This window comes from Trifolium pratense, linkage group LG1 (genome assembly GCF_020283565.1).
Source record: "Trifolium pratense cultivar HEN17-A07 linkage group LG1, ARS_RC_1.1, whole genome shotgun sequence".
NCBI classification, from domain to species: domain Eukaryota; kingdom Viridiplantae; phylum Streptophyta; class Magnoliopsida; order Fabales; family Fabaceae; genus Trifolium; species Trifolium pratense.
The window spans coordinates 32787125-32800098 of record NC_060059.1 but is presented as its reverse complement, the minus strand read 5'-3'; the positions used below and the strand labels follow the sequence as shown (position 1 = coordinate 32800098).

The window sequence follows — 12974 nt, the reverse complement described above, 5'->3', positions numbered from 1 at the left end:
TCTACTTAAGTACAAAAAAATGAGGAGCTTCATTGTGAATATTCTAACAGTCTATTGCTAGCAAAACAAAAAGTTAAATAATTTTGGACAAATGATAATATGTCCTCTAAGCAGTGGCGGAACCAGATTTGATTGACTTTTTAAAATTTCAGAGGGGGTATTTTCCTATTTCTAAATTTCGGGGAGAGGGGGGGGGGGGGTATTTAACAAATTTTAAGGGGGATATTTGACAGTTTATTCATTATAAATTTTTTTCGCAGCTCATCCAAAAAAAAATCTGGTTCCGCCAATGTTTAGAGGACATATTATCATTTGTCCAAAAATCTGGTTCCGCCAATGCTTAGAGGACATATTATCATTTGTCCAAATATATTTAACTTTTTGTTTTACTAGCAGTAGATTGATGATAGAGCATTCACAATGGAGCTCCTCATTTTTTAGTACTTAAGTGAATTCCACATATACACATTACTTATTTATAATTTTTTAATCATAGTACTTAATAAGCACTCAACCCCTCCAACCCAACACCTCTTAAAAAGTTTTAAATTGGTCCTACCAATAACATATCTCACCAATAACTCTATATCATTATAATCCCACAAAAATCATATAGGTATTATTGTTTATTGTAGAACCAGTACCTATTAGATACTTATTTTTGTTTTGTTCCAATAGGAGTACCTATTAGATACTGATTCTTAAGAAATAAGTACTCACCATTGAAGATTGTCTCGCACACTTGCACTAGTCCCGAGTCTCAACTGTTCCTAATGAAGTATTAATGGCAATATTACCATTGACGAGACATGCTAAGTTCATCGATAGTTGAATCACACCTGTTTTCATACTCCATCCATATTAAATAACAGTTAATTGAGCTATAGTCATTCAAAGAACCATAAACATTTTGCTAGTTTACGCAATCATCATGTCATTTCATCCCCCAAATTTTTTTAAGATAATGCAAAACCATGAAGAGGAGCTGGTAATAAGCATATATATTAGAAATTATAAATTGCATGTTCCATTTATTTTATTTAGACCATTTTATTTCTTCATGCATGCATTTTTTAAAAATGTTTATATGTTTATGTTTCAGAGGATTCCCAAGAATTTTGTCGACAAATATTGGAAAGGGATATCAAATCCAGTAGTCCTTAGCCTCCCAAATGGTGCTCAACAGAAAATATTTTGGGTGAAGTGTGGTGGTAATATTTGGTTTCAAAAGAATTGGGAAAAATTTGCAAAGTTTTTAAAAGTTGGATATGCTGTAGTTTTTAAATATATAGGAGGATCATATTTTAAGGTCAAGATATTTGGTGTCAATACATTGGAAATTGACTATTCAAATATAAAATTCATAGAAGATGAAATTTGTGAAGGTAGAGAAGTTGTTGAAGTGAATGATGATAGTGATAAGAGTCATGAAATATTTGTTGAAGTGAGTGATGAAAGTGACACACCTACACAAACTCAAAGGACAAAAAATGGCAAGAGGAAAATGAATGTAGATTTTGATGCAACCCAGCAAAAAATCTTATGTGAGTTCATCTAATTGCATGCCAATTTAATCTAGTTTTTCTCTTCTTTTTTTTCAAGTTTCGGGGGTTGGTTTTTTAGATCTGACTCCCTTAAAATGATTTTTTTTTTGGTCAGGTATTAAAATGAAATATTTACTTTTGAGTGTAAGTGAATAATATATAACAACTTAATTAATAAATTAAAGGTATATATTAAATATAGATCATAATAAAATAAAATAAAAAAGTGATTTTAGAGATTATTAGAAGAGACGGGTTACTCAAAAGTCAAAAACAGCTTTATTTTTGTGTAAATCGGGTATCCTCTGCGTGTAATTGCAGAGACTAATTCTTCAAGTCTTATGGAATCCAAATGGATTTCAAACTCTCCCTAAGAATTTTAACACCGCTGCATGTCCAAATCAGGGATATATAGAACTCAGTTTGGTTTAAACAACTTCATTGCTAATAAAGCTTCATTAGTGTGCATTTAGAATTGTACCTAGTAAATTATGAAGAAAAAAAAATTGACCAAGATTAAATTATGGAAATTTTTTTAACATCGCAGGTACCAACAAAGGAGACATGGTTAAGAAGGCTAAAGACAGGCCATTAACCGAAACTGTCAATGAGAGAGCCAACAGGGAGAATCCATGGTTTCAACTTAAATTGTCACCATGTTATGCCCATGGTACTTTCATGGTACGTTTAATTGTAAAAAATGTGAAATTTCACACATGAACCGGAATCTCCAAAAGTGGATACTACTATTATCTGAATGTGAAATCTCATATGAATCGGTCCAAAAATGTGAAATCTCATATAAAGTATTACACATGGGGTATATATTAAGTTTTAATAAAATATTATTTTTATTCTTTTTTTTTTTTTGCTTAACTGCCCCTTTGAACACTTATAGCCTTCACAAATTTATGATTTTGGCACCCTAACATTCATAATAACATTTTTTACCCCTAACATTCGCCTATTTTACAAAAGGTTGGCCCCCACCGATTTTCACCAATTTGCCACACATGTGGACAATGAATCACAAGAGATACTGATGTGACATGTGAAGCACTGCCCCCATTGTGTTGATTTGGTCAAAATTAGCGGGACTTAATCTTTTGCAAAAGATGCTAAACTTAGTAGATTAAAAGTGTTATTATGAAAATTATGGTCCAAAATTACAATTTAGCCTATTTTTATTATTATTGTTGTGGCAAGTGTGAGTGGTTAAGTCCCACATTGCTTAGAAAAGTGGAGGTTGAACACTTTATAAGTGAGATGACCCATAAACCTAACACCTTAAGGTTTTGGGTAAGAGTGTGGTGTCCAACTCACTTGTAGAGTTGTTCTTAAGCCTAATGTGGATGATCCCCGGCTGCCCCCTCGTGATGACCCAACAGTGGTATCAGAGCCGATGGTTCGACGAAGGGTTGAACTGGCTCCTTGTATCGAAAGTCTTCCTGACAAAGGTGGTCAGGCGGCGAGTCCCGTGGAGCAGTGTGGCTTACGGCGGTACAAGTGTAGGATGAAGAAAGCTTCCGCTTGAGGGGGAGCATATCCAAGAGCGGATGGACTCACACTTGAGGGGGAGATTGTTGTGGCAAGTGTGAGTGGTTAAGTCCCACATTGCTTAGAAAAGTGGAGGTTGAACACTTTATAAGTGAGATGACCCATAAACCTAACACCTTAAGGTTTTGGGTAAGAGTGTGGTGTCCAACTCACTTGTAGAGTTGTTCTTAAGCCTAATGTGGATGATCCCCGGCTGCCCCCTCGTGATGACCCAACAATTATAAAATATTTTTTTATTAAGAATAGAAAAAAATTCATAGTAGACTCACCTTCAAAGATATCTACTATTTCGTGGCTTTAATTAATACATGTTAATAAATCATGATTGAAACAGAAAATACCAAGTGAGTTTTCAAGGGAATACTTGAACAAATTTAAAGGAACTGCAACCATAAGTGTTGGTAGGGATGTGGCTATGAAAGTGAAGATGAAGTTTGATAATATTTATAGAAGATCTATTATAACTACTGGTTGGAATTTATTTAACCAAAGATATAACTTGCAAGCTAATGATATATGCTACTTTGAGATGACTCAACTCCAACCACCTTCATTCTCTATTACTATTTTTCGAGCAATAGAGAACTCAAGCCCTAAGAAGTTGCAAGGTTAATTTTCTTTAATTATTTGTGTTTTTTTGTTATTAAATAATGTTTGGTTTTTTTTTTATTGATATTTGATTAACATCTATTAATCAATTTGCTCCAACTGCTTAATTTGATCACATACTAGGTTACAAAAAAGGAATATTTTCTTGTGATAATAATAGTGCAAAGGGAAAGGGCAATGTTGAAGGAACTTCTAGGAGCTCTCAAAAAATACATGTTCTCGAGAGTATTCTTCTAACTTGAATGTTTTTAGTTTTGATTATTATGATGTTCTTTAATATTAAATAAGTTGTAATTATATGGCTTTAGATTATCTGCAATTGCTAGAGCACGCAGTTTAATGTAGTAAAAGATCACACAACCATTGATTCTAAATCGGACAGGATAAATCAAACATTATTAAAATTATGTAAAAGTGATCTCAACTATCCAGTTCAAATCGGACGACCTCGATCTGTTACAGTGTCATGCCGTAATAGCGGGAAATCCAAATCCTAATTATATCTCTCATAAGTTGAAAATAATTTTTAATTAGGTGTTGAACTTGTTAATGATATATTTATAATTGGGTTTTTTCTTTAATATAAGTTCATTATGAACACTTATAAATTTCCTTACTTTAGAGACCTTTTAAAAATCTCTAAATAATTTGAGGACCATATTTTTATTGTAAATGTTATATATTATATTTTTTTTCATGCAGATTCAGAAGATCATAATGTGGTGAAACCTAAGACATTCAAGCTTCTTGTGAATGACTCATACCCGGTAGGATCAATTACATAAAATATGGCTAGTGTGTAGATATATAGATAAATATGTTAGAAGTTTTTATATTTATATAATATAATATATTTGCCATTTAAAAAAAATACAATATAAATGATGTTTTATTTTTATTTGCAGAACATACCAAATGAGTTTTTTAATAGACATATTGATTGTCATGGAAAATTTGTGGAGATTAAAGTGGATGAAAAGTCATGGTTTGTAAAAGTGAACTATTATCCAAGAGGTAGTAGATTTTGTTCAGGTTGGAGAAAATTTATGGAAGATTGCAAATTGGAGAATGGAGACACTTGTGTCTTTGAGTTGATTGATGACAAAAAATTTGTGTTTGTAGTTTCAATTGTAAGAAAGAAAGAGAAGCCAAGTGGTATTTGATTTGTTGCTTCAAGGTACTAACTAGTTGTCACTTTGAGTTGATTGATGAAGAAAAATTTGTGTTTAAAGTTACATTTGTAAGGAAAAATCCATGAAATGTTTAATGTGTTGTTCTTTGAAGGTACTTCAAACTATATGTTTAGTAGAACATTTATTTGTGTTGTTCTTTCAAGTCTTAGATGTTTAGCACAACAATTTTTGCTTTGTTAAATTAGTGTTCAATTGTGCAATATTTTTCTCTATAGTTGGATTAATCAATTGTATTACATCTAATGGTAGACTGCCCATCTAATGGGAGGTAACTGCTTGGCTGTAAAAGATTCATGGTAATATATCAAGCAAACCACCATTTTAGTCGTGAAAGTGTAACTCGCTGTCCTATTGGTCCTTGAATGTATTAAAATTGCAATATATTTTAGTGCCTCTTTTGTTAGAAATTTTATGGACCAATTTGACCAACGAAAAATAGATTTTATGACCAAAATAACTAATAAAAGAGACACTTATGAACCTAATTGTAATTTTGCTACATTCAATAATGAATATGACACTAAGATACACTTTCAGAGACCAAAATGGTGGTTTGTCCCAGGTGAGAATGAGCATGTAACATGGGAGATTTGGTAAAATATTGATGTGCCCATACACAACCTATCTTTTTATGTTGAAAATATTCTTTATAATTTGCGGACCATTTAATTTTATTTTTTCAAATGTAGAGTATATAAGGTCTTATACAATGTGACACACCATATTACAAAGACTAATTTCAACATGGATAAATTATAAATATAGAAAAACAAATTAACAATGACCCAAAAATTCAGTGGTTAAGAAATTTTTTGTGTCTATCACATGAGTAAGTTTTATTGCAAACCGTATATAACCAAGGCAAAAACAGTAAGATTACACATCAATGTGTGTACCACAATTGAGTACCAAAAATGTGTAGTGTAAAAGTAAAATCTATATTTTCTGTTTTGATATAACTTCATACCAGAACAATATTCACCAATGTTTCAACACATTAAGAAATAAACAAACCCTGAGATATGTACTATAGACATTCTGTAAATTCTGTGTAATGATTCAAGAATTTATTGACCAATCATAATTCTTGTATGATATATGAACAGGACCACCATCAGCTAAGAGATGTGTCAAAAGACCTACTTTATTTGCATCCAAATAGTTCATTATCCATTTTACTATATTTCTCTCATTTCCAAAATCCGCGCTGTACCTGCGAATAATATAAATTAATATTTCATGAGCAATGCTAGAAATAAACAACGATTTGCTGCAGTAATAGTTACACACAATTATCAATCTCAGCCGTTAATCTGAGACCGGAGGGTTTGGATTACGCAATAACAAAATCACGTTTAAAACAATCTCTAGCGTTACTTTGAGAATGAAGGCTGAGACCGAAAACTCTGTAACACAATTATTGCACTAATATATCTAGATCGGCTAGAAATTATTGAACGTTGAAATCAAGCCTGCAGAAATTCATAAACTCTGCTTACCACTTAATAATTGGAGTGAGATGAAGGGTCCTCTTCTCTAGGTCAACTTCAATTCCATCATTCTCAAAGAACTCTCTAGCTGCACATCTCAATTCTTCAGCAACTCTACAAGGTGAAAAAAACCGGACCTTTGGACTTGACTTAGTGCCATTACAAAGTCCAAAGTGAATCAAAGGATTCATTTTCACAACTGCAACCTGTAGTTTAGAAGGTACATGTCAATAACATCATCATATGAATCCATATTTTATGACAAAAGGCGACATGCATATTGTGGTAAACTAGTTTCACACTAAACATCAGTTATAAAACTAATTTACGCCGTGCATCACCAATAAACTCTAATTGGATGTCGATGTAAAACTAATTTACACCGTGCATCACCAATAAACTCTTTTTTTTTTTTTTTATAAAACTTGCGGAAGAGAAAAAGTCGTTATTAATTTAAGTGTTACTAATGACTATTTCACAACTGTTCTCGAGGGAAATTTGACTCTACCCCTTGAGTTACAAAGGTCAAACATAAAAAACCAACAACTCGTAGACATATATTCAAAAATTATTTGCTATTAGTTTTAAGAAAGCAGAGAGGTCATGCATGCAGACAAAAAGAATCAAGTAATTATCTTTCTCAGAATCCTTAGGCCGGCCGCCGGCAGCTCATACGGAAACCAATGTTTCCAAAATTGAATATTTGATAAAAAAAAAACTCACCTCTAGCCTTCTGTCTTTTGTGCCAAAGGGCTTGACTAAGGAATATGGTGACCTCCGATTGCTTCTAAGGATACCATTTGTAATAGTGGAAAGGGAATAAGGATGTCCTCCAATCAAATACTGGAAATCAGAGAAGGACTTCCTATTAATCACACCTTCTTGGCATCCTACTCTTATCATAGCATGGATGACCATGGCATTGTGCAAATTTAAGAAGAACGCGAGTGTCTCATTTTCTGATAGTTCTAATAGATTCACTCGCTGCAGATCTTGGGTCATGTTTACATACCTGCGGTTTAAAATAACATTAGACGAAGTAATATAGATTCAAGTATTGTCCTTAAAAAGAGTAAAATTTCTATATTTGATATGCAAGAAAGTTTAGGAATCAGCATATTTCGCACAATGATCAAAATCAAACAGTCATTCCGAAGTTAATTAGTGTAAAACTAAGTTTGGACAACTAATCTATGAAGAACGGACACTGCACATGGCATTGACACTGACGCGTGCATTGACAATAAGTAAAGAAAATCGAAGTAATTGAATGAAGCTAAATGTGTCATGAGCGTGTCAATGTCATACAGTGACTTGATTTCCAAGGATCCGAACTAGTTATGACAGTAAGGGATTTAGCTAGGAATCTGTTATTATCGTGCAAGTCTTTGTATCCAAGTTAGAACTAATGAATAAGAATGAGCATTTTGTTAATTCTTCTCCCTTCGTTTCATTCATCAGAATTTTTATTAGAACCAACACTGGATACCATACTGACAATAACACGTAGACACCACTAATAACTTAAAAAAGTAGAAATCATTGAATGAAACTACATGTGCCGATGTCGTGTCAGACACTGATTTGTTTTGGAGCTATACAACAACTAACAGGCACATGCAGACTTATCCAAGTTGACTCCATGAACTAAATTCATGTTATGGATGTTGAATAGATAAATCCAAAAAATGTTTGCATACACAAAATGCACCAAGATAAACAACTAAATATAAGCATATTATAATAAGATTTACTAAACCATACCTCCTAAATTCTTCACTTTTGCTGATGGCCACATAATCAACATGTCTCCTATCTTCAGAAGCATAAGATTCAAGAATGGCATACATAATCTTAGTAAGCCTATCACAAACTGCAGCTGCACTTTTCGGTTCACTATCATTTGTTGCACCCCGGAAATTGAAACATTTTGAGATAAATGGTTCATGTTCAAGGAATCGATAGAAGTGATTTCCCTCCTCAAAATCATTTTCCCTGCATAAAAAGTTTACAATGATAAGAACAAAATTAACTTAAAAACATATTTGTAGCGTTATTTAGTTTCAAAAGTTCATTTCTTACCCAAAAACAGAATGGATGAAGTGCTTCTTGCATAACTGTTTTCCAACCTCCACAGCCTGAGCATTTTAATGGAATGAAAATCATATAAGCAAAACATTATTGTTAGAGATACAAGATATGGGAATAATAATTGAAATTATAAAACTCTAAACAATGTATCATATTCAGAAACTATAAATTAATGGTTTTTCTAAACTACCCCTTCATAATTTGGGGGGATTTATCCATCAACCAATGAGAACAAACCATGTGCATGCAAATCTACTTATGTGGCTTTTTTTTCCGAACTGCTTATGTGCCTTGTTCTCATTGGTTGATTGATAAATATTCTTAGATTATAACGGGGTAGAGTAGGCCAAAGCTAAATTACTTTTGTGGTAGAATAAACCCGTCTAAAAATAACTTTTATCCCTTAATATAAATATAAGTTATCTTCTAAATTACTTAATACATCTATTATTTTTTGTCAAGTAGCAGTCTAGTGGTTAGAAATTTCACTTTTAAGATGAATAAGTGAGGTGTCCGGGGTTCGAACCCCGACGTCTGCATATAAAATACGATGTCCCTTACCGACTTAGCTAAGTTCATGGGGACAAAGTTCTTGATTTAAATCCAAGTAAAAGTGTCAACCTAACAAATATCACATTTAAGATAGGTCTTACAAACTAACAAAATGACATTCTAATTCATTAAAATTAAAATTCCAATATTTAAAATAAATCCTTGTAAAAACCATTTAAAATAGATTTTATAGTTTAAAACTTTAAGACATGAATTTAAAAGTTTTAGACACTTAAATTTAATTGAAACACTACATAAAAGTCTTTGACCATATTAATAAAAACACATTTTTTTCAAAGTATTATACATAGGTGGAACATCATAAACCCTTTATTCATATCAAACAACATCGATTTTGAATGAGTTGGATCTAAATAGATTCGGGTAAAACGTAAGTTGAGTTGAATATTATGGATTGAACTTATTGGCAAACACGTAAACATAGACTAGCACGTCTCTTGAGTGTGTTTAGTTGCCGTCTCTTGTATTTTCACGCGTTGGAGCTCATCTACATGGTCCCTCTTATAATAAAATTAGACTTTGAATTATCAGTCACTGGAAAAACACACATGTCGCTTGTGCATTAAAGAAATACAAGAAATAGCATGTCCAGTTGCATAATACTTCATCCATCCCAATTTGATTAACACAGTTAACTGTTGTGCATTATTCACACATATTGTTTTGACCTTATTTTTCTACTAACAAACAAAAATAAATATTAGCATATAAGATGTTGTTTGATTCGTCTCGATGAGTATTGTCAAAATATCAAATTTTTATAATTTTTACCATTATACAATTAAAAATATTAATCTTCAAAGTTATGCATCGGCATACATGAAACAATCAACTGTGTCAATCAAATTGGAACGGAAGGAGTAGCTAGAATTTCATCTTTGAAGGACGGAGGGAGTATCATTGTCAAAAAAAAAAAGAAGTGAGAGTATCAAGATTCGAACTTCGATCCCTATATATTATATGTAATGTCCCTACCAACTGAGCTATACTCACGAGGACAAAGAAGATACATCGATTAAAGATAATGACAAACCTCATTATCTTGCCAATTACAGGTAGTCTAATCAACAATAGTATTTTAAAATTTTACTATCTTTTCTTACTTTATTTTATGTGAATAAGTGGAGTGTTCGGGGTTTGAAATGTGACTCTTATATATATAATTATAATGCAATGTCTCTATCTCTCGTATGAGTGGAGTTCATTAACTCCTTGAACTTAATATCTTAGTTAGTTTCTAATTATTTTTTCTTATAAAGTCATCAAATAAAAAATATCACCACTTATATCCTACAATTAATTTATCTGACCAAATTAACCTATTAACCTATATATTATTAGGCTATCAAAATATAAATAGTATTTTTTGTCAAAACAAAAATATAAATAGTATTTAGTTTTTCCAAATGTGTATGTAGGACCATCAAATACTTCCATTTTAATCAACATAAAATAAAATTCAAAATACTTGCATTTTAATCACCATGAAATAAATTTCAATAAATACTCTTTTGAACTATTTTAGTGATAAAATCTATCGTCCCAATCCAAATAAGTCAACAAAGATTTCGAATAAAAGTCAAATATTATTTATCAAAAAAGATTATAATATTTCAAAATCTAAATATTAAATAAAATATCTCAAATATCATTTTTCTAAACTACTATCAACTAGTCATAAAAAAATGTGAACATGCCCAAAAACATAGTTGAATTGGTATTTTATAAGGTGAAGTTTCTTATCTAGAAATGCACCGATATACCATTAAAGTGAATAATTTTTATAAATTCATAAATAGTGTTTATTAATTTTTGGACACGGCGGATATTAGTTTGGATTAATTTTTTTTTACATAGTTTGGACTTTAGAGGGTTTATAGGGCTAGTTAGAGTTGACCGGAGGAGAATCTTGCTTGTTCAGCTAGAGGTGATTTTGTAAGCACTACTACACTACTCGATTAAAAAAACAAACAAGTAAAGAAAAAATCCAAAAATTAAATGAAATAATAGTTCAAAATTATGAAAACGTAACGCACCTTATCATGAACATAACCATGGTTTCTCACAAGAAGCTCTACCAACTCATTTCCATCAAAACAATTCCTCACAATCTTCATCTTCATCAACCGATCTTGAATCGGTAATCTCTGTCTCAAAACTCTCACAACCTTCACAATCTCTTCCTCCACCACCACCTTCTCCTCTGCCACCTCATCAAATCCATACTCCGGCGCCACCGGAACATCGCCGGAAAATCCTCCATTCGCAATCTCAATCAATTTCTTCTCCAATTCATCATTCTTCCTCATCGCATTCAATTCCACCAATCCTCCGATTAGTTTCTCATTGAACAAAATCATCGGAACCGTTGAATTTGAATTTCCGATTCTTTGATTCAGCTCCTTTTCACGCTCTGTATACACATCGATGTTGATTTCAACGAATTTCAATCCTCTTTCTCTGAAGAATCTTCGAACTGCAGAACAATCTCTGCAATTCGATTTCGAAAACAAAGTGATTCGAACTTTCCCTAACGACGCGTCGTTTTTAACAGTTACAACTACTTTTAAACCTGAAAGTTTAAACTCTGTTACGTCGTCGTTTTGATCGTTTTTGTCGTCGATTGAATTTTTGATTGATGAAATTGTTCGTGTGATTGCTGACGTTAAGTCGTTACTTCGCTGACGGAAGAAAGTTTTGAAGTTTAATGGAACGACGTCGTTTGCGTTTGGGGATTGGGGGTGTGAATTTGAAATAGGGGGTGTTGGTTTTGGGAGAAGTGAATGAGGTTGTATTAGTGAAAGTGTTTTTTTCGTAACGGTTATGTTACCGTTGGCGTTGTTTTCGGTGGAAATTGTGTCTGTGTTTTCATTGAGTTTGTTAATGTTTGTGTTTGTTGTTGGTTTTGGATTGTGTTGTGGTTGTTCTAGTACCTCAGAACCCATTTTCTATGATGTTGAAAGAGGATTAGAGGGAGAATGATGAAGATTAGATGAAATAAAAATAGTGTAAGATGAAAGATATGAAATGAGATTATGATAATGGGGGTATTTAATGTGGTGGATTTTGATTGATTGGGTCTAAAAATGGTAAAATGGTGATTATAGATAGAATGGAAATTGGGATATTGACAAAGGTGTGAGGGAGTGTACGAGGAAGGAGTCGGAACACAGAGAGACGGACGTGGTCTTTAAGCTGCTGAAGCTGATGCTACTTGTTTATTTTTTTTAAAGTAAATATCTCCGCACACAACTGCAGATATTATTCTTCTTAAAGTAACTGAGATTCATTTAAGGGGTTGATCTCTTCTAACAAATATTTCTTTATACGCACCGACCAGGAATTGAACCCAGAACCAAATGGTTAAGAGACCAAAGTATCTACCACTTATGTCACACTATGTTAGTTACTACTCGTTTATTTTATTTGAAAAAAATGGTTTTAGACATTTTTTAAATTACAAGAGGAATAAATAAATTGGCTCTTAATCACGTGAGATGTGAGATAGAGGAGGAATAATCTATTTTATCATTTTATGATTCAAGATTTTTTTTAGTTGGTAGACAAGGTAACAAATACAATTTTAAATTTAAACTAATCACGTCTCAGAATAAAATTCAGATAAAGACATTTAATTTATAAAATTAATATGAATAATATTAGAAACACATTTTTTAACACACACATTTCTACCCATTCTATTTTATTGTTTGAATTTTATATTGATCTCATAAAAAAAAGTAGGTCCCATATAAGTTTTATAGGTGCTATATGAGTTTTTTTTGTACAAGGAGCTATATGAGTTTTAATCAATAAAAGATTGTTGTTAAGATTTGTGTTATAAAAAGTGTGTTGCTAGTAATCCTCTATTAATATTGAATTATGACTAAGATTTGATCTGTTATACACTATTTTGT

The 12974-nt window shown here is 32.1% G+C and overlaps 2 protein-coding genes across 2 annotated transcripts; one reads left to right on the top strand and one right to left on the bottom strand.

Annotated features, from left to right (window-relative positions):
- The first annotated feature begins 964 nt into the window (after positions 1-964).
- Positions 965-5094, top strand: LOC123892602 (B3 domain-containing transcription factor VRN1-like). Its single transcript, XM_045942429.1, has 7 exons — positions 965-988; positions 1103-1544; positions 2092-2225; positions 3436-3709; positions 3834-3935; positions 4413-4477; positions 4616-5094. The coding sequence occupies exons 1-7, from the start codon at positions 965-967 to the stop codon at positions 4871-4873; spliced, it is 1299 nt and encodes a 432-aa protein (XP_045798385.1). The 3' UTR covers positions 4874-5094.
- Positions 5095-5822: 728 nt separating this feature from the next.
- On the bottom strand, positions 5823-12344 carry LOC123884354. The gene is made up of 6 exons (XM_045933445.1): positions 11094-12344; positions 8476-8531; positions 8158-8388; positions 7117-7405; positions 6403-6599; positions 5823-6116 (listed from the first exon to the last, which is right to left on the bottom strand). The coding sequence occupies exons 1-6, from the start codon at positions 12000-12002 to the stop codon at positions 5963-5965; spliced, it is 1836 nt and encodes a 611-aa protein (XP_045789401.1). The 5' UTR covers positions 12003-12344; the 3' UTR covers positions 5823-5962.
- Positions 12345-12974: the final 630 nt, after the last annotated feature.